Source organism: Panthera leo, chromosome B3, assembly GCF_018350215.1.
Source record: "Panthera leo isolate Ple1 chromosome B3, P.leo_Ple1_pat1.1, whole genome shotgun sequence".
Classification (NCBI taxonomy): Eukaryota; Metazoa; Chordata; class Mammalia; order Carnivora; family Felidae; genus Panthera; species Panthera leo.
The window spans coordinates 102,488,474-102,510,754 of NC_056684.1; the positions used below are offsets into that span (position 1 = coordinate 102,488,474).

The window sequence follows — 22,281 nt, forward strand, 5'->3', positions numbered from 1 at the left end:
GATTACCGGACATACAGGGTTTGGGTGAATTTAATCTGATAAAGCTTCATGGAAAAAATGGTGAGATTGTGTGGACGAGATGATTCATCCAACAATTATTCAACGATATTTCCTGAGTTCCTCCTACTTGTGAAAACACTATGTTAGTGATTGAAGATAATGTGTTGAACAAAACAGGGTATGATGAAAATATCACAGTTCTCTAATATAGATTGAGAGATTAGGAAAGTCTCTTGAGGAACTGACATCTAAGCCAAAATCTGAAAGGACAGTGAAGAGAGTGAGGGATAAAATATAGTATTGAACTACTGTGTATGATGAGAAAAGCAGGACAAAGTAGAGTACTGTTCAGTAGTTGTCCTTGAAGAGCTCTGATACGGTAGGGAAGTATATGTACAGTTAATACTCTATAATTTTCACAACTTGAGAATGAACACATTATTCAGATTTACTGTTCATATTTTTATTTTGTTACTCTTACTGTCATTGGAAACCAGAGAAGGCAAAATCAAAACACATCTCATTTTGGCATGAATAATTCAGCTAGGATTTTTTTTTAATGTTTATTTATTGTGAGAGAGAGAGAGAAGTGCGCACGTGTGCGCACCTATGAGTGGGGGAAGGGCAGAGAGGGTGGAGGAGAAAGAGAGAATCCCAAGTAGGCTCTGTGCTGACAGTGCAGAGGCAGGGATTGATTGTACAAACCGGGAGATCGTGACCTGAGCCAAAATCAAGAGTTGGATGCTTAATGGACTGAGCCACCCAGCTGTCCCTCAGCTAGGATCTTTGTAATTTAAAGTGTACACCTTTTAAAGCTTATCATAAGGCTTAAGGTAAATTGAAAGGATTATAAATTGCTTTTTTTCTGAAAGGTTTTTTCTTTGTATTTCAGTTGTCTATCACCTCTCAAATTCAGGAGCTTCAGAACTTGTAAGTACCATTTCTTTCATTTTCCTTTAATATCTCTTTTCCACAAGTTAAATACAAGTATATGCAAGTCAAATACAAATCAAATGCAATTATAATGAAAATCATAACTTCTTTTTAATTTCAAGTAATATTTTTAGGAATATGAAGTAATATCTCAAAAAGCTCTCATGGTTTTAAGTTTTCCATTGGGATTTAACTTATAGACTTTATGATGGGAATGGGGATAGTGTGGAAAGTCTTATTTTTCATAATTTATAATCCGAATATGACCTCAAACTGAGATGTTGCTCTTTGCCTATTTTAATAGCCACTGTGAAACTGGCTATATAATTCATAGCCAGACCAGTGATGCTAAGCTATCTAAATTCACTGGTATTGGCCTAAACAGAATGATATGGGATGAGAGTAGGGCTACTCTAATTTATTCAAGATCTGGATCTGCAGTGATAGATGGAATTTCTTTCTTTAATTTTCCTATACTTCTCAACTTATTATCTGCAAAATCACGTTGGCCTGTATACTTAAAATATTTATTTTTTAGTTTATTTTGTATCAGCCTGGACTGTAAATACAACCTAAAATCTTTTACAGTCTCCACTTTTGTTTGTACAGTCCTATAACATTTTCACTGATGCTTCTTATTAACTTATTGTCAGATTAAAAGGAAAGGAGGAACAGATGAATACCATGAAGATTGTTTTAGAAGAGAAGGAGAAAGACATAGCCAATAGAGCAAAATGGTTGCAGGTGAGAAGTCAAAAACAAAAATAAACACTTTTTTTATACCTGAATGTCAATTCAGTTCATACCAATTCTTTTTCAGGATCTTCAAGAAGAAAATGAATCTTTAAAAGCTCATGTTCAGGAGATAGCACAACATAACTTGAAAGAGGTATAGTGTAAACAGATTACTAGCATATTACATAAGAAATGAGAAATCTCTTTTTTATTGTACTAGAAAATAAATTGAGTTTCCTTGTCATAAAAATTGGTTTATCATAATTTTGTTGTTGATAGAATAAATTAAATTTTATCTTTGTTAGGTCTTTCTGCCTGATTTGTCAACCTAAGTTTAAAAGTATTACCTATCCTTACTTTTTCACTCATACTTCAGTATCTGTTTAGTTGTTATATTAATCTGTAATCCTTTAAGAGGTGGATATTAAAAATTGAGTTAAAGTTCATTCTGTCTGTTTTATAAACAGCCTAATTTGAACATTTAATTACATTTTTATTTTATTGGTGAGTGATTATGTGTGTATGTATGTGTAATGTGTGTGTGTGTGTATGTATGTATTGGTAGTACCTGATCTTTTAATGTTAGAATTAAAAATGTGAATCTGTTTCTTAGGCATGTTCTGCATCACGATTTGAAGAACTTGAGACGGTGTAAGTATAATTTTAGCCAGCATTTTAAAAGAGGAACTTCTCATAATTTTCCAGAAAGCACGTATTCAAGTGCTTTCTGGAAAAAAAACTCATACTGAGTTTCTTTTAAGTCATTTTTTGTTAAATTAGGAATTATGGCCCAGAGGCAAAAAAAAAAAAAAAAAAAAAAGGGTGGGGGGCAGTCTCTGTTTGGCATAATAAAAAAGAGGCCTTTTAAGTGCTTTCAGATACCTGGAGACTTTATTCTTTCCAAGCCCTTCAAATCCATTTTCTGATACCTTCTTTCTGCTAATATAGACTGGTTTTATTTAAAGTCCTTTTTTTTTTTAAACAAAGTATGCAATTATTCTAAAGACAGGTTAAATTTATTTCAAATTGAAATCATTGTATTTGAAAGTATAACAGCTCTGAATCAACCAGAAGATAATCTTAGTTACAGCCTTGATGAAGATGATTGAATCTTTCTAGAAAAGTAACTTGCTTATTGAAGAGAATAGTATCTGTTGTCCTATCAGTTATGCTGTGCTGAATACTAAAAATATTAAATCTGATCACCAGTCTTTATAGATGTTTATGCTAGAAAATTTTTACCTTATAAAGTCTTCTTTTAAGCTAAATCAGTCTACAGTGGTAAGAAAGATATCTGGACTTCATCTTTTTGGCACACTATAAAATTAACAGATTTTGCTTTGATGTGATGCTATCAGTCTTTATTGATATTTAAGAAGAGGCCCCTTGAAAATGTGTCTTTAAAAGTAAGGTATTGAGGATATTAGGTCATTGTCTTTTTGAAGACAAAGGAGATCTCTCCTCTTGACACTAAAATTCTTATATGTGTAACATAATTGTTTATCTTGGAGGCCTTGTGTAACTGTTAAGGTGCTTTCATTTGCTAATAGAAAGCTTGGAGACACATTTGGGGTCCATTTGTAATAGGTATTTAGGTCATTAAAGAATGTGTTTTTAGATTTATTGCTACATCATATTTTTCTTTTTTTAATTAATAGAATTTGGTTGGGGGGAGCAATTTTAGGTTTACAGAAAAAACTGAAAGTACAGAGTTCTTGTATACCCCCTACCCCCACTCAATTTCTGTTATTTATTCTTGCAGTAGTGTGGTATGTTTGTTAGAATTGGTAAACCAGTGTTGACATACTGTTATTAACTAAAGTCTGTAGTTTCCCTTAGGGTGTTGTACATTCTGTGGGTTCTGAGGAATGTATAATGACATGTATCTATCATTACAGTATCATACAAAATAGTTTCACTTTCCTAAAAATCTCCTGGCTCTACCTGTTCATCCCTTCCTTCCTCTAACCTCCATCCCCAATCTTTGGCTACCACTGATCTCCATAATTACGGTCTCCATAATTTTGCCTTTTCCAGAATGTCGTATAGTTGGAATCATACAGAATGTAGCCTTTCAGAATAGCTTCTTTCACTTAGCAGTATGTATTTAAGTTTTGCTGGGGTTCCCCCCCCCCGCCCCCTGACTTTTAATCCTATTCTTCATGTGTGCTCTTTTGTCATTTTTCGTGTAGACTTATAAACATCTTGAAATTCTTTTTACTTTCTACATTAAGGTGGGACAAAAATAACGTTCATTTCAACAAATATTTGAGAGTCTGTTACAGGCCCTCTGGCACTGGGAATACTGAAATGGCCAAGATGGGTTCCTGCCCTGAGGAAATAGATAAACAGACCATTTTAATAGCATTAAGTGCTACTCTAGAGGTCTGTTGAATAGGGTGACAAGGGCAATTGGGATTCACTTGAGCTAGATAGAGTAAGATTTATGCCTATGCTGGCTAAGGGAGAACCAGATTAAATTATACGTAGCATCTCTTCACAAAGGCTTGGGCATATTGTAAATTCCCAGGTCAACTAACTATGGCTTTATTTTTTTTATTTTAGATTTTTCTCCTAGATAAAGCCATACTTAAGAAATGTTAACTATGAAATAAAGTGTAGCAGTTTTATGATGTACTTTGAGTTGAGTGATTCTGGGAATAATATCTTTTAAAACAAATTTATAAGTTGGTATAATATGGGGCGAAAGAGCTGTTAGGCATTGTTTCTGCTATCTTTTTTTTTTTTTTTTATAGATGATATAGAAGTCTGTCCTTTTTTATGTGTATAACTGAATCAGATCTTTGTAAAAATTCTAGGTTGAAAGAAAAGGAAAATGAAATGAAGAGAATAGAAACTGTACTAAAAGAGAGAGAGAGTGATCTTTCTAGCAGAACAAAGCTGTTACAGGTGAATACATTTAATTAAAATTAATTGTGTGACTTGTCTTTGCATGTTTTAAACAATTTTAACTACACAAAAAATAGGATAGAGACTCTTTCCTCCCAGGCAGATACTGGGTCTCATTCCTAAGAAAACTATCAATTATTTGTATATCTTTTGAGAAAGTGCCCATGCATAAAATACGTGTGTAGGTGTGTACTTGTTTTTTAAACACTGTTTAACCATGCACATGTTTGTATTTGGCTTTTCTCCCTCAATTATTAATGTTTTTGAAATCTTTCCACATAAGCACGTTTCTGTCTTCAACTTTCTTTTAAATGTTTATTTTTGAGAGAGAGAGAGAGTGCGAGTTGGGGAGGGGGAGAGAGAGGAGGGTACAGAGGATCGGAAGCTGTCTCCATGCTCCCTGCAGAGAGCCCAGAGTGGGGCTGGAACTCACCAACTGTGAGGTCATGACCTGAGTGGGAGTTGGCCACTTAACCGACTGAGCCACCCAGGTGCCCCTCTGGCTTCAACTTTTAATGGCTTCATGGTGTTCTCTTGTATCATCTGTCCTCATTTATATAACCAGTCCTGATTTACAGATGCCTGGATTATTTAGAGTTGTGTTTCCTGTTACAACAGTGAATATCCTTAAACACACATTTTTAATACTTTGCCTGTATTTAAAATTCCAGGAAGTGAATTTTGGGGTCAAAGGTTTATGCGGTTTCTTTTTTCTTTTTGAAAGAGGTAGTTAAAATTGAAAATCCATATCTCTTCATCTTGTAGCTAATATTGAACATACTTTCCTGAGTGTTAAGTCTTGGAATGAAAGGTATCTTTCACTCTGTGATCATAAAAATATTTTCATGTGTTTTGATATGTTTATAATTTACTTTTTTGTTTGATGTCTTACGCATATGTAATTTATTTAAGTTATGAGAATAACATTTCAACCTTGAAAAAAATGCTAGCCACATTATTAAATAATCCATTATTATTTTACTGCAGTGGTTCTGCCCCCCAGGGGACATTTAGCAGTATCTAGAGACTTTTTGGTTGTCACAGCGGTGGAGAGCTGCTACTGCATATAGTGAATGGAGGCCATGGATACTGCTAAACCTCCTACAGTGTACAGGACAGTCCTATCAGCAGAGAAATAGCCAGCCCAAAATGTTACTAGAACTTGCCCTACTGATCTGAAATGTCACCCCATACTAAATTCTTATAGGTATTTAGATCTGTTTCTGGATCCTGTTTTCTTCCAGTGAGACTGCCCACTCCCAAATTGGTACTGAATAATTTAATTATTCTAATCTTATACTGTGTTTTAATATAGGGCTTATTACTCTTAATATTCTCACTTGAAAAAAATTACTACTATTTTAGAATTTTCCTGGCTTGTATGGTATGTTTCAAAAGTTTATATGGAAAATAAAATCTCTGCACAGGTATTCATGTTAAAATTTTTTTTTTTAAATAGGAAGTACAGGATGAAAACAAATTGTACAAATCTGAAATCGAGCAGCTTAAGCAACAGAACTACCAACAGGTAGGTACTGTTAGGTGGCTTGCCTTTCATTTATGTGGTGAAAAGTTAAATAATTCAGACTGTCTATAAGTATTCTTACCATTATGCCTTTTTATTGAAAATAAAGTATGTTGGTTTATTTATCAAATTTCTTTAAAAAATTTTGCTATGTTATATCCAAAGTAATATATAATTTATAAAGCATACACAAACAATGTTACTATCTATATTCCAGCTCTGTTATATATCTGTGTGTATGTTTTCAGATCCTCCAGAATGCTTTTCTTAGCAAGTCCGTTAAAATCCTATCATGGTTAAATGTAGGTGTATACCATTTTCCCTTTCCCTCCAGGAAAAATATGAGTAATTGGAGAGAAACTAGAAAATGTGTAATATTATCAGTAATAGTTTACCACTATTGGAAATACTTTTTCAAGGCATAATTCTTCTTGGTAAAAATAAAATGGAAATACGTTTTTTTTTTTTAAAGATGTTACCAATATATCCTTTCAATTATTTTCTGAATGTATATAAACTAGAAAGTATTATGAAGGGCAAAAGAATTTGTCCCTCTCAGCAAGGAGATTATAGTATAGTAGTTTAGTATGAAAGATTATAATCTTCAAGGTATATAAATACTGTATGTTGTGTACTTTTGCACGTTATGTAAAATTAACTTTCTGTTACGTGCAAGTTAACTTTTCTTAGTTTTTCTTTTAACTTCACTTATGTTATTTGGACTTTTGGAAGCTTAATATAGTCAAAAGAATTGTACAGTAGGAAAATTTAATGTGTTAACTCAGTGCTTTGCACATGCTATGAAGTTGATAAATACTTGTTAAGTGAAGAATTTAAGTATGTAGTGACAATGATTTGATTTAGTACTCAGTACATTTTTAAAATGTATACATATTTTTATTAAGATTACTTGGTGACAGGCATACAGAATATATAGTATTTTTACCTTTGTTGTCTTAATTTATATCTGAGAAGAGTTTTAATTTTTTGTGGTCTTCTAGAAAGCTTTACTTTGAAATAATATTTAACTCTTTTAACAGGCCTCATCTTTTCCTCCACATGAAGAACTATTAAAAGTGTAAGTAATAATTTTGATTCACAGTTGGGGAAGTGGTAATTGTTTTTATGTGCTAAACAGTTCTCAGATAAGCAATTTAACTATAAATGGCACCTAATTTTTCTAATTCTATTTAGATTTCTTGCACCTGCAGGTCACTAGAGTTTAGCTGTGCCCTTGGCTGAACTGATGTACCTTTTTATGGTGTTTAGGGTTTAGTTGAGGGAGATTTTGAGGTTTTTAGGCATTCAGAAAACATCTGAATAAAGTTAAATTGTATTTTCAAGGCTTTACTTATTTACCTTACATTATCTCAGTTATCTTCCTGATATCATTGCGGAATTGGATGATGCAAATTTAGTTTCTGCTTCTGCATTTTATTTTATTTAAAAAAATTTTTTAAATGTTTATTTTTGAGTGGGGGGGCGGGGGACAGAGGATCTGAAGTGGGCTTCATGCTGACAGCAGAGAGCCCAGTGTGGGGCTTGAACTCACAAACTGTGAGGTCATGATCTGAGCAGAAGTTGGACCCTTAACCAACTGAGTCACCCAGGCGCCCCACTGCTTCTGCATTTTAAAAAAAAATTTCATCATCTTTATGGTTGCTATCTTTTAAGGGGACTTTTTATGCTGAAGCACTTTTCTTTCATTGTTGGCTGGTATTTTTCTCTCAGAGGGTACATTTAAGGTTATTTTGGCTAACTTGGTATGTTTGAACATGCTAGATGTTGACCACATTAAGTGTTGTTCCATCTTGAATCATTTACAGGGTTGTTGGCTTACTGGTTTAGAATTATTTACTGGTGAATTAAGTCTGGAGTTTGACTGTTTATAGCAAAGTCAGCAAACTTTTTCTGTAAATGGCGTGTAGTGAATATTTTAGTCTTTGTGGGCCACAGAGTTCTGCTTCGTATTTTTTTTTTTTTTTTTTTTAATTCTTTAAAAACGTAAAATCACCTCTTGGCTAGAGGGCCAAAGAAGCTCTGTGGTTTGGGCCCAGAGCCCTAATTTGCCAACCCCTTGTATAGAGCCTTATTCTTAAGGAAGAGCTATTTGTAATTTGACTTTATATCCAAGCTGCTCTCAACTGTAACAGAATTGAATTGGGAATCTTTGCCATTGCTTTCTGCGTTTCTGGGAATTAACTAATGCATTAGAACTAGAAAAACCTGAATCCTGATAATGTTATGAAAATGATGACACTTACCTTACATTAATATCACACTTTTGTTGTGGGTTAGCCATTTAAAGAAAGTCATAACTGATTTCATTACCTTTTGGAAAAAATATTTAAGGGAATGCTTGTACATCAGTTTTCACTCTTCTGAAAATAGCCATTTCTCTGCCATAGATAAAAATAGAAACAACTTTAACTGCAGAAGTTCATATACTCATAAACTATTTCTTCAGGGGATGATTTCTCTTTAGCACAAATATCAGCATGTCATATTGTAAAAGTCATTTTTGAAAATAAGAGTGCATCAGGAATAGGTTTTCCATGGTGACAATTAATAGTTAAGTTTAAAAGAGTTTACCTGTTAATACATTCTGCAAAGCATTGTCTGCTTGCTGTTTTTATTTTGTAGTAGTAAATACCATGTTCACTGCCTAAAATGTTGCTATGTGTATTCATGTTTTGGTTTAGAATTTCAGAAAGAGAGCAAGAAATAACTGGTCTTCAGAATGAGTTAGATTCTTTGAAGGAGGCTGTTGAACACCAGAGGAAGAAAAACAATGTAAGCAAATCTTGTCAGAATAAAACTTTCCTTTTTATTATTTCACTGAAATACCATGATTCAGAATTTTTTTAAATTTTAATGTAGATTTTTTCTTAATCTTGCTGTTTTGTGTGTACCTTATTTGAAAGGATTATTAATCATTTTATTAGAGAACATATTTTAATAAATAAATGAAATGACTAATTTGTATATTTCTGATTATAATTTTAAGTATTGAAACTATATTACAGCTTCAGATTTTAATTTTTTTATTAAAATGCAATTGACTTTTGGTTGAACTTTTATTTGAAAAAATTCTTTCGTCTCAATATTTTAAAATCCATTGTATTTTTTTTTAATTTGACTAGGCTAGCCTTTTTGTAAACTGAAAGTAAGCCAGTATTGAAACTCAATATTTTCAGTAATTATGTCTTTCGGAACCTTCTGGAACTTCCCTTTTTTTAACTGAGAGGTGGTTCAAATTTTGGTAACGAAGTGTGTTAGAGGCCTCAGAACCTGAATACATTTACAGTATAGTGGAAGAGGATAGTGCCCTAAGAAATACAAATCTTAATACTTTTACTGAATAGACAGTGATTTAGGTGATTCTTAAAAAATTCTGACCAGAAGGTGATAACTGTAAGTAGAATCCAACCATTTCTTGCTAGAGAAGGAATTTTTGCACACAAAAGTATGCTTGCTAAGACTTGAGCAAGGTTAAAAATGTTCCTGAAATCTCTAAGGGGATCTTGATGGGAAATTGATATGTGTTTTCCAATGGAAGTTTAATTTTCAAAGTCTGCATTAATTTGTTAATTTAACATTAGTTGACATGTACTTGCACCCCAGAGTTTGTCAAAATTAGGTATGTGAATTGCCCTTTGTGTGTCTGTGTAACATTACTAACAGCATTGCTTGGCCACAAAACCAATATATTTGAATTTGCCAATATATTGTTAACATCTTAACTGTGTTTTATCGTCCGGATTCTGAGGCAGGGAGGACGTAGTAATACCAGTGTAATGCAGCAGCATCGCTGCAGGCATGGAAGTCTGTGAGAAGTGCCCGGACACTGAAGGCCAGCAGATTGCGGCGTCAGTCCATTCCCGCTCAGCCACTTCACTGGCTGTGTGCACTTCGCCAAATTTCTGAAATGACCCCAGCTGTGGTTTCCCCATCTATAAAATGTTATGAGGATTAGTGCACCAAGTGCACCAATTAGTGCACCAAGTTCAGTGTTGGGCACATAAGTAAGCATTCAGTAAATGGTGATTATTGGCTTTTTGTTTTCAATGTTTAGATTTCTCAATCTGAAGAAAGACTGAAATATAGCAGATTGTACGTACTTCTATTTGCTAATGAAATGCTGTTAAAATAGATCTTTCAGAGCTCAGTTTCCAATGATTTCTGTTTCTCTTCCAAGAGAATGTGGTTTTATAGCTTTCTAGCCTCCCCATTTTCAGCCTCGATGAGGTAGCTCATACACTCATGTCAGGTTGCTTTGTGGCATACACGTGTGCAAGAGCAGTGACTATGTTATTCTTAGGTAGACTCAACATGCGTTAATTTGATAAAACCTATTTAGAGGGGAAAGTTATGCCACAGTGGAAAGTCCGAGTGATAATGGGCCTCGTTTAAAAGCCACAATGTAAAGCTTTTTGCAATACTTGTGTATTTTCTGTCCTTAATCCCCTAATATTTGATGTACCTGAAATCATTTTTATCTTGGTTTGTGTGTTTACTTTTGAATGCTTTCTTCTTTGTCACACGTGCATAATAATTACTCTACAGCTGGCATATTTGGTGTGTATACTAAAACATGGGAAGTGGGCATCTTTATTTTCTCATTCAGACTTCTAAACATTGCTTTTTATTTTTTTGCTAATATACATATTTCCCATTGAAATAATTTTGCAGTAACCAGCATTTAAATGCAGTGCAAAATACTGATGAAGTAAAGAGCAAAAATCTTTCAATAATGGATAAACTGAAATCATTCTTTCTAAAAATGATTAGGACCTTCGGGAGAAAAACTGGGAAGCAATGGAAGCATTGGCATCAACTGAAAAAATGCTGCAGGACAAAGTGAACAAGACTTCCAAGGTTGTAATGCTAACTCCTAGAAACAATCCACCGAACAGAGAAAATCTGCAGCTTGTCTTAAAATCAGACTAAAGCATTTAATTTTACTGCAATTTAAATATAAAATCTCCTTATCATCCACATTATCATCTCTGTCATCTCTGCTTTTTTTCATCTACTCTTCAAAGCTTTAATTTTGGCCATGCGGTTTGTTGTGATTACCTGATTGTTTGAGCTTTGGTGATTACTGCTTTAAGCTGTAGAGTCTCAGGAGACCTATGCTACCCATGTAAGCCCTTGTCACTGTATGCCTCGGGGGATGGTTAAGAGCCTCGGAAAAAACCCTGACCCCCTCAAAATCTAACTGAATTAAACACATTTGAATACATAGATGTACATGAAATCTGCTGGGTTCTTTGGGGCACACCAAGAGGACTCACACAGGGTAGAAAATGATCAAAGTGTTAAGTACAGGGAAGCGATCAGTTCTGGCTGGGTTGTTCCTTAGAGGAGATGAAATTAAAATTAAACTTAAGGTTTTGAAGTGGCTGGACAGTAATGAGGCATGTGTTATGTATAGTGTGGAATATTAATAGAAGGGATTATTCTCCTGACTGGAGTATGTAAAGTACTCCTGAAACATACAGCTCCCTCTGTCTTCACAATGGTAAAGGATATTCTTCCTGAGTTTAAGTTGTTGGATGGTTTGGAAGATTCTAATGAGATGTAATGGAAAAGAGTTGTTTTTAATGATTGAAACAAATGTGCCAGTTTAGTCAGGCATTTTGAAAACTCCTACCAAGAATAAATGTGGAACAGGAGTATTGAATTTTGTACATGGGCTAATAAAGTTAATTATGTGATTCAGTTCATCATTCTGGAAGTATTTTGTGGACTGAGGGAATCTTTTATTTTTCCTGTAGTGTAATAGATTTGTATTTCTATACCTACTCACCTGGGCTTAATTTTCACTAAAACCTAAATTTGAGATAGCTGGCAGACACTGGGACTAGAGAAATCTAGGCCAGGGAAAAGAATGATCTAGGCCAGGTAGGACTTTTATTTATTTATTTATTTTTTGAGCGTAGTTGCAGTCAGTTCTGTTGGGGGGGGGGGGGTGTCTCTTTACTTTCTTTTTCACTGTTAACACCTGCCTTTTAGCTTCTATTTTGTTAATGAGACTGGGTTTCTGGGAAGTGCTAATTACTTATTATGCCATTCCTGCAAGAAATTATGGGCCACTGTCATAGGCATTCTTGTATATTGTTTACAAAAGAGAACTAGAATTTATCCATGTTTCATCCTGTGATTGGTGAGGAGTATAAAACTTTACCCTTGTTTCAAACTTATCACCAAGTGCATGATGTTTTCTTACATAGCCAGTGTTCTACAGAGAATAGAAATTGCAGTCTTCCTCTATTTTAATGGAATTTAGACTGTTTTTCAGGGAGCCTAGGTGTAAAGTGATGTTGATTGACTCAGAACCACAAGTTAGGTTGGAGGAGAAAGAAGTATGTACAAGAATTCCTTTAGTGTTTTAGATGATACAAATAAGTAATAATCTTACCTAAAATGTAGGCGAGGATGGTATACTACTTTTTCAGGTTTATCTTTAAATTAGTAAGTATTCTTGAGGAGCTACTATCAATGATAAGTTCACATGAAAGATACTTCGTATATATTACACTTAGATAGAGATAGCAATTTTCAACATAAGATCTTTTCTAGGCATTAAAGTAGAATGGAGATTGCTATCCACAACCAAACTACTGTATCAAATGAAAACTTTTTAGCAAAATTAGTACAAATCAAAAGTAACTTCTCATTTTTTTTGCCTCTTGTTATAAGTTTGACACTTGTTTCTTTTACTTAGATTCTTTTTACCTTGGAAAGCTTTCTAAAAAGTGCCTCTTTTCCTATTTTTCTTCAGTGATTGTTCTACCACTTCTGTGGTCACATGATAAAAATGACCTCTTTTTTTTTTTAATTTTTTTTAACGTTTATTTATTTTTGAGACAGAGACAGAGCATGAACAGGGGAGGGGCAGAGAGAGAGGGAGACACAGAATCTGAAACAGGCTCCAGGCTCTGAGCTGTCAGCACAGAGCCTGACTCGGGGCTCAAACTCACGGACCGCGAGATCGTGACCTGAGCCGAAGTCGGACGCTTAACCGACTGCGCCACCCAGGTGCCCCAAAAATGACCTCTTAATTGTGAATTAATTCTGAATCAGCGGTTAATTTTCTTTGAATGAATGTATCTTATGCAGTTAGATGGGTGTATTTCTGAAAATTTATTGAATCATTGAAAATACTCCATTAAAACATCTAGTAAAGCCCTGCCACTAATCTTGAGTAAAGTTTTTTTGTGTCTGCAGAGAATATGATTAATCTCTAGTTTTTATTGTGTAATTTTAGATTTTCATGTTAGATTTTCTAAATTGGTGCGTATGCCTCTTAAATCAGTACTGGATTTCAAAGGTCGCATTTAGATGATGTTGGAAAGATAGGGTTGAGATGTTGTTAGCTTGCTTGTCTTGTCACCTCAGCTTCATAAATGTTTTTTCTTGGCTTGGTTTAGATGTGCATTTTTATAGATGTCATTTTTTAAAAAATCTGGTAGAGGTAGTTTGATTATTAGAGTTTTATTTTGCTTGTGATCAAGTTGTTACCCTAATTTTGACAAACCATGGTTTTGAGTTAATAATTGATACCCATTGTACTTGGTTTTAAAATCACCAAATTTAGACATGCATTTGTAATACCTTTAAATTTACAGCTGACAGAGTCCCTACAAGTGTCAGAATTAGTTTTCTTGATGCTTGGTATTAATGAATTAATTGCCATGAGTTTTTCCTCTTTCCTCTTTTTCCCATATGTACCACCCATCAAATTTTGACAGCCTTTTTTTTCTTTGTTTAGCATAAGTAACTTCACTTGACCTTGAAGCTGGAAATGTGAGATTTGCCATTTTAATCCCATCATTATTATAGTCCATCAGTAGTGCATTTTTTTTGTAGAGAGATTTGCTAGACCATAAGCCTCAATGTTGCTCAGATGCATATTTTTTGCATATAGTTTAACTTTTAGCTATAGGAAGTGTTTTTTTTTTTTTTTTTTTATAACATGTAGTTTAAAGTTTTAGCTATAGGAAGTGTATTTTTTGTTTTCTTATTTTTGTTTCTGTTTTTTGAATTGAGGGGCAAATCACTTGATTTCTAATGGCAAGGGAATTATCAGATATTGCCTTGGCTTGATTAATATAAGACATGGTTATTTAGGATGCTTTAGAGATTTTGCAGATTTTTTCTTACAGAAGCATTTTAATATTTTAAAAAGAGAAATTTTAACTTTTACCAGTATTAAGATGAATTTTTAAAATACTGTGACTTTTTTCTCCCTTAGAACTTAAAAGACTGTAACTTTTTTTTTTTTTAATTCTATAATCTTGTAAGTTTGATTTGGTTCATCTTCTGCTTTAGGAAAGACAACAACATGTGGAAGCTGTTGAATTAGAAGCTAAAGAAGTTCTCAAAAAATTATTTCCAAAGGTGTCTGTTCCTCCTAATTTGGTAAGATTGATTTTTATTTCTTTGCACATGTCATCTTTATCATTATTCAAGGAAGTTGTAATGAGCATTCTGCACTTGGTTCACAAGTACATCTATTCCTTAATCTTTTCCATTTTTAACTTAGGGTGCTTTTGAGTAGGTAAGATAAATAACTTGGTTCAAAACTCATTTCTCTTTATACAACTGATACTTTTGTTGTATGCTACAAAATTTACGTAATATATTATTTAGAGGATCATAAGCATATTTGGGAAAGAAAAATTTCTTAATGTTTACTAAATCAGTAATGTTTTTAATGGCTTTATTCAAAATAGAGCTTAATTTTAAATGATTGCTTCTTAGTTTTAGGAGCACTTTATTTTCTAATTAAATGTGTTTAATACTTTGAGGCTTTTTTTTCTTTTCAAAACTCAACATCTGTTAACTTCTTTAAGCAAAAGGCTTGAAGGTAGTACAGAACAGCTTGCTTTACTTGAGGTTAAATGAGAAAAGTTGCTTTGATTCACAGAATTATTACAGTGAATATTTGAGGCAGAGAAAGTGAGTGTGCACGTAGTTTTGTAAAATGGTGTTGTAGGTCTTTTTTTAAAAATTTTATTTTAATGGAAAATTGTATACACACTCAAAAGTAGAATAGCGTAATGAGCCTGATGTACCCCCTTCCATACATCAATACACAGTCTTGTTTTACCTCCTTTCCTGTACTTTCTAGATTATTTTGAAAGAAATCAAACATCAAAGCATTTCATCAATAGCTATTTTAGTATGTATTTCTAAAAGATAAGGATTCCTTTAAAAAAATTACATGAAAAAAATCTTTAATTTCATACATTTTGTCAATACATTTCTCCATTTGTTATATAAATTTTTAATTTTAATGAAATAACCACTTACTTTAGTTTGTTGTTTTCTTTTTAATGTTTATTTATTGTTGAGAGAGAGAGGCAGACCAAGCATGAGCTGAGGAGGGACAGAGAGAGAGGGAGACACAGAACCGAAGCAGGCTTCAGACTCTGAGCTGTCAGTACAGAGCCCACCGCAGGGCTTAAACTCATGAACCATGATATCATGACCTGAGCTGAAGTCGGACACTAAACCAACTGAGCCACCCAGGCGCCCCACCACTTACTTTAGTTTGTTTTAATCAGGACCTTAAGTAAGGTCAATATGTAATTGGTTTAAGATGTCTCTTAGATTTTTTTTTTTTTTTTTTTTAAATTCCATGGATCCCCTCCTAAATGTCAGCAACACCCCTTCTCTCTCTCTCTTTTTTAAAACCTAATGGTTTCATATGAAGTTTCCTAGTCTGGATTTAGCTGACTCCACCCTTGTAGTGTCAGTGTGTTCTCTGTCCTTTGTATATCTCATAAATTGCTGGTCCATAGAGGCTTGATTAGATTCAGATTCAATACTTTGGACGTAGGGTGGAGTAGGGCAATATTTCATGGGCAGTGTTGTGCACTTCTGTCATGAGGTCTATAAATGTCTGCTTGTCTTTCTTCGGCCCATTGGAACTTATTTAGGCTGGCTATCCAATCCTTTTGACAAAGCAGTGCTATGTCAACATTTTCTACCTCAAACTTGGAATCAACTGTTTCTCCAAGGAACTCTTGGCTCTTCCTGTGGGCACTAGGTGTGGTATAAATAAACTTAACAGCCTGTTCTATGTGTAGTTTGAGTTTAGCTCTTGTTCTCAGATTATATCTACATACAGTCTAAGTTGAACTTGTACGAGAAGCAACAATTCTTTTGTTTCCTTTGTAACTGTTGAGGATACATTCAGGTTTGATCAGTTTGGTAGATCTCTACCACTGTGGGTTTAACTGATGAAATAACTTGCACTGGATAGGCAAATGGATACATTGTCAGTTCTAGTGCTGGTCTTAACTTTGAACCTAGAAGAAGGGGTTGTTATTCATCTATTTTATATTTTTTCTTTTGTGGCCATAATGTGTTTTTAATTCTTTATTCCCACTTTAATTTTATTACTTAATGGAAATAAAATTTGGGGATTGATTTCTTTGACAGTATTTTTATGAGCCAAGAGAGTTAATGGTTTATAATATCTATTCTTTTTTTTAATTTAAATTTTTTTAAGTTTATTTTTGAGAGGTAGAGAAAGAGACAGAGTGTGAGCAGGGAAGGGGCAGAGAGAGAGACAGAGAGACATAGAATCCGAAGCAGGCTCCAGGCTCTGAGTTGTCAGCACAGAGCCAGACGCGGGGCTTGATACCACAAACTGTGAGATGATGACCTAAGCCAAAGTTGGACACTTAACTGACTGAGCCACCCAGGCACCCCTTGTAATACCTATTCTTGAAAGATTGTGTAAGATCACCAGCATTAAAAATCCTTTTTTATGTAACAGATTTATTCTTACCAACCGTATTACCCACCCTCAATAGCCAAATGTTTTTGACACTATAAATGTTTATAAATCGCCGTTAGACTTGGATGATGATATTTGGCTTTGGTTCATCCACTTGTTAAAAGTTGAATATTTCTGCATGTAGTCTATATTTGAGGAATATATTAACTATACCTCTTAGAGTGTAGTGTTTTAGGTTTTTAAAGGTATGAAGGATAGGATAATTTATTTAACTTAAGATAATAAAGCAGCTTTAAATTTAATCTTAAGCCAATATAGTCAGGTATAAAAGGACTTGTATACCTGAAGTATAATCCTTTTACTGTTTTGTTTTTGTGCTAAGCAAATCCTTATAGGAAAGATCTAAACTATATAACCTAGAGGAATGTTTACAAACATTAAGCAACTAAATTAGCTTTTTTTTAATAGAGACTCTTGACTAATTTATACTGTGGGGTATTGTATTGTGGGGGTGATCTCAGCATCCAGTTTTATTGTTTTTTTTTAATTCTTATTTGATAGAGTATAGAGAATCCTGATTCAGCACATAAGTAATGCTTGATGTTAGAGCAGTTAATAGAAATTTCATGTGTGTTCTTTTTTCTTGGAGTAAATTAAACCAAGGACTTTAAATCAAATTTCCTCTTCTTCTTCTTTTTAGGTATTTGTTAACAAATACTCTTTACCAGAGTTTAAAATTTGGATAAGAAGCATTAAAAATGTAGCACAATTTGTTCTAAAATTTAGAATAATTACTAAAACCAAAACATATGCCTGGGTTTGCATCCATTTAACCTATTAGCACAAATAGAGTTTTTGTTATTTTTAAACAAGTAAATGTTTGTGTATTCTTATCACTTCTCATTATGATTTTAAAAACACTTCATAATACATATTTATTTTGAGGTATGTTCAGAATCTCTGGAGCATCTTCATGGAGTTTGAAATCCTCTGAATTGAGTATTTTCCGTTGAACTTTCAGTTTGAGAACTCGGGTTACTTAGTTTTTGAGAACTGGTTTATCTGAAAAAAGTTTTGAAAATTCTTTCTCTGTTTTAAAGATTGAATCTGTTAGTCCTGGCACTATTTAAGTGGTAGAGGCTGGAATTAAGTGAGCCTAGATCTCTATCTAAGTCCCGAATTCAGTTGCCGATAACCTTGGTCAAAGTAAATAAGATTTGATTTTGATGGTAGTACCTAGGTATATTTTTAGTGTTTATTTTCAAATCTGGGTTAGGTACAATTTACACAGCAGTTTTTCTTCGAAATTTCCAGAGAGGTGGTTTCTTTCATAGTCCTCTAGTTTGGTTATTTAAAATTTTGTCCCTATTTCGTTTAGGTATTTTTGGAAATTGCTTATTTTGACTTTTCTTTGTTACAGAATTATCGTGAATGGCTGCATGGATTTGAAAAGAAGGCAAAAGAATGTGTGGCTGAAACTTCAAGTTCAGAGGAGGTTAAGGTTAGTTCAAGAAATGAAGTATCTCTGTTTTAACCGACATGGAAAAATGAAGTAAATCCGAATTTACCTTTATGAGCGTGGAACAATAAAGTATATATTATGAGTAGAATAATGACCTTTTGAGAAAGTGTAAGAAAGTGATTTCATTTTGAATAAATTTTGGTAGAAATGCCACAAGTCTTCATTGCATTTGGTACATATACAAAGCTAATGTTTGCTGTTTTTTTAACTCTGTATTGTAATCACTTCTAAAACTGTATATTTAACTATCTCTTACTCTGTTTTTAGTCTGTTTAAAAAGTAAAGATCAGTTGAGGTAGGTAGGTAGAAACTGACTGGTTTGCTAAAGTATCCCCAAATACATCATTAAGAGTGTTCAGAATCTAGATGTGTCTTTATCTTTGCTAATGTTTGGAAGATATTTTGTATCTCAAGTGGCATGAATAAAATCCTCTTTTCCATGTGTGTGTAGCATAGGTGTTGTGACTTGACTTCACTTGTGGGTCTGCTTTGATTTTACCATCCTGCTAAAGAGCGATAAGCCTATTTATTATAAAATTGTGTAATATATTTTATAATAATCAGACTCAGGGAGTTTTATTAGTGAAGACTGAGTGACCAAAAAGGTCATTGAACTTTATTTTTACTTAAGAAGGTTGAAATGTAGTGTTTCACTATAAAGCAGTCAGAAATCATTTGTCAAAATATACCATTAAATACTGCAACAAATTTGAAGTACACAGTTTCCTGGTAAAACTAGAGAATTTTTCTTTATTTTATTCTCTGTAGGTTCTAGAGCACAAGCTGAAAGAAGCTGATGAAATGCACACATTGTTACAGCTCGAGTGTGAAAAATATAAATCCGTCCTTGCAGAAACAGTAGGAAATGATTTTTAGTCTACATTTTAGTTTTATTTTTAAATTATTAACGTATTCCTTAGAGTCTTAAATACTGATCTTGTCATTAGAACATGAATTTTTCAAAACAACCATTCTTTTGCCCATAGGAAGGAATTTTACAGAAGCTACAGAGAAGTGTGGAGCAAGAAGAAAACAAATGGAAAGTTAAGGTCGATGAATCACAGAAGACTATTAAACAGGTATTTACAAAAGAAAAGCATAGTGCAGTAGTTCTGAAGAATGTGGGCCCTGGATCAGTAGCATCAGTGTAATGTGGAAACTGGTTAGAAATGCTTTTTCTTGGCCCCACCTGAGGTTTTCTGAATATGAAACTGTGGGGACAGCAGTCTGTGTTTCAAGCACCCCCACAATGGATTCTAATGCCCACCCAAGTTTGAGAATCACTTGTTTAGTGTACGACCAGACAGTAGTGATAGAGGATGTAAAGTGCTTTGAACATAAGGCAAAGAATTTGGGGTTCAAAATAAGCTTTTCATTGGGGCTCCTGGGTGGCTCAGTTGGTTAAGCGGCCGACTTTGGCTCAGGTAATGATCTCACGGTCCGTGAGTTCAAGGCCTGCGTTGGGCTCTGTGCTGACAGCTCAGAGCCTGGAGCCTGTTTCAGATTCTGTGTCTCCCTCTCTCTGACCCTCCTCCATTCATGCTCGCGCGCGCTCGCTCTCTCTCTCTCTCTCTCTCTCTCTCTGTCTCAAAAATAAATGTTTAAAAAAAAATTAAAAAAAAAAAAAGCTTTACAGCATTGATATGTGATCCATGATACAGTATTCAAGAAAAACTTCTTTTCATGTGATCTGAATGTTACTGTAATTTTTCTCCCATTTATTTGGCTGTGGTAAAGGGTGTCATCTTTGTATGGTGACAGATAGTAACTAGACTTTGGGGGCCATTTTGTAATGTATGAAAGTAATCGAATCACTATAATGTACACCTGAAACTAACAGGATATTGTATGTCAATTATACTTCAATAAAAATATGTAATAATCACTTGTTTTCCGGTGCCAACCTGTGCAAAATCTAGGGTTGCCAATGGTATTCTATGTTAATGCATTTGGGGATTAAATACAGCCAGTTATTAGTTGATTGTTTTAAAAAAATTCAGCACTTTTAGCTAGGCCTTAATATCATGCAAATGGGGTGGGTTTGACTACTGGTTAAATCAAATGTCATACTCTCATATTTAAAGTCTTTTAAAATTCAGTATGATTTTAAATGAGATACATTTCAGAACCTCTGAAGTGTCTGCTTAAACTGCAACAAGGTTTACGTGGTCATATGATTGTTTCGCATTTCAGATGCAGTTGTCATTCACATCTTCAGAACAAGAGCTAGAGCGATTAAGAAGAGAAAGTAAAGATATTGAAAATGTATGTTACTTCATCACTTGTAACCTGTGGACTCATTTTTAGTATTAAGGGTTGTCTTAAGATCTATGTGTTAAGATTTCTGTTATCTAATGATGCAGTTGTTATGCTTTTAAGAATATCATGGGTAGTGTTTGAGATGATAAAGTGTTATGTTTGTGTTATAACTTTTCATTATGGGGGAGCATTGTGAAAGGAGATCTTAAATATGTTAACTTTTCCTTCTTTGTTGCTTTGCCAGCTGAGAAGAGAGCGAGAGCATTTGGAAATGGAACTAGAGAAGGCAGAACTTGAGCGATCTACCTATGTTACGGAAGTCAGAGAGGTACTTACAGTAGAACTTTTTCTACCTTGCTTCTCAATTTAAATGAAGTTTATAACAGTGATAGTGTTTCCGTAGAAGTTGTTTGTGGCGGAGCTTCCGAGTAGCATACAAAACATGGGATATCATAAGGAGATCAATCTTAAACTCTAAACTTCATTGCAGCTGAAAGATCTGTTGACTGAATTGCAGAAAAAACTTGATGATTCATATTCTGAAGCAGTAAGACAGAATGAAGAGCTAAATTTGGTAAGAAGCTTGTTCTCCACTGGGTATCAAGTAGGCTCTGAAAACACTTGTGTTGACATGTGGAGAAGCCATCCAGACTTCTTCTCCTTGCTAACCTCTTTAGCTTGGCATTTTTGTAAGTTTAAGATAATCTTCATATTCTGATGACTTCCTAAGATGATCTTTCTTTTCTTTACTCCTAAGATGACCCCTCCTTTCTTAGCTCCTCTAACAATAGCATGTTGGGCTTGCAACTCTTCTCCAGAAAAAATTTCTGTGTTTTATAAAACCTGTTTCTTGGACAGCATTATTTTCAGTGAATAAAGAAGTGAATCAGACAGCTAAATATTGGCTGAATTGTGAAGATTGTTTTCTCAGTTACCATGCTTAACTGGACCTCTTATTTTCTAACCTGGAAGGAGATTATTGAAGGTTGAAGATACGTCTTCTTCATTCAAGGACGATAATTCATTCCATATTTTAACTGGTCTTTCTATAGATTATAGATAACAAAAAGCTTGTGAAAATTCTTTATCATTATTATAACATTTAGAGCATGGTAATTCTAATCTATAGACGTAAAGATAACTAAGTTTAGCTAAATGCCTTATAAAACATAGAGTACCCTGTATTCCCACTCTTAAATTTTCTGGCAATTTACACTGATTATGACAAGCTTAGTTGTTAGATAAATAGGACTATCTTGTTGTATGTTTCAAACAATCATGTCTTTCTGTGACTTAAAAATTGTTATAGCACATGACTAGATTTAAAGTACTTGGATAAACTCTAGGAAGATTATAAGATTGTAAGTTCCTCTTAGCCCAAATTAATCCTGCACACTTTGGAACTTTCTTATACTGCTGTGTATATCAAAGAAAACTTCTTAACTCACTCATTTGGCTGGTCTTCTTTGTTATGGCAGTGATTTATGGGAATGAGTTTTCAAAGTAGGCCTCTTTGAAATGTACACATTTGAGCCTTCTCCTGCCCTCCCCTTTAGTTTTGAAATAAAATTTTGGTTTTTACTTATCTTCATTTTACTTTAATTAAGTCATTTCCACTGCAGTGTGACTGGTTTTATACAT

General features: G+C 33.9%; 1 protein-coding gene across 8 annotated transcripts in view; it reads left to right on the forward strand.

Moving 5' to 3' along the window:
* The window catches only part of KTN1 (kinectin 1), a 107,531-nt gene that overhangs the window by 74,344 nt on the left and 10,906 nt on the right, over positions 1 to 22,281 (forward strand). For 3 of the 8 annotated variants that reach the window (XM_042943324.1, XM_042943322.1, XM_042943321.1), the window contains 16 exons: positions 893 to 930; positions 1,587 to 1,677; positions 1,733 to 1,822; positions 2,282 to 2,319; positions 4,488 to 4,578; positions 6,038 to 6,106; positions 7,144 to 7,181; positions 8,806 to 8,896; positions 10,895 to 10,981; positions 14,441 to 14,530; positions 18,280 to 18,360; positions 19,150 to 19,239; positions 19,368 to 19,460; positions 20,575 to 20,646; positions 20,885 to 20,968; positions 21,131 to 21,214. In XM_042943324.1, the coding sequence (XP_042799258.1) occupies positions 893 to 930; positions 1,587 to 1,677; positions 1,733 to 1,822; positions 2,282 to 2,319; positions 4,488 to 4,578; positions 6,038 to 6,106; positions 7,144 to 7,181; positions 8,806 to 8,896; positions 10,895 to 10,981; positions 14,441 to 14,530; positions 18,280 to 18,360; positions 19,150 to 19,239; positions 19,368 to 19,460; positions 20,575 to 20,646; positions 20,885 to 20,968; positions 21,131 to 21,214 (1,227 nt within the window). The remainder of the gene's footprint in view (positions 1 to 892; positions 931 to 1,586; positions 1,678 to 1,732; positions 1,823 to 2,281; positions 2,320 to 4,487; positions 4,579 to 6,037; positions 6,107 to 7,143; positions 7,182 to 8,805; positions 8,897 to 10,894; positions 10,982 to 14,440; positions 14,531 to 18,279; positions 18,361 to 19,149; positions 19,240 to 19,367; positions 19,461 to 20,574; positions 20,647 to 20,884; positions 20,969 to 21,130; positions 21,215 to 22,281) is intronic. The other 5 variants (XM_042943323.1, XM_042943325.1, XM_042943326.1 and 2 more) reach the window with 5 other exon arrangements.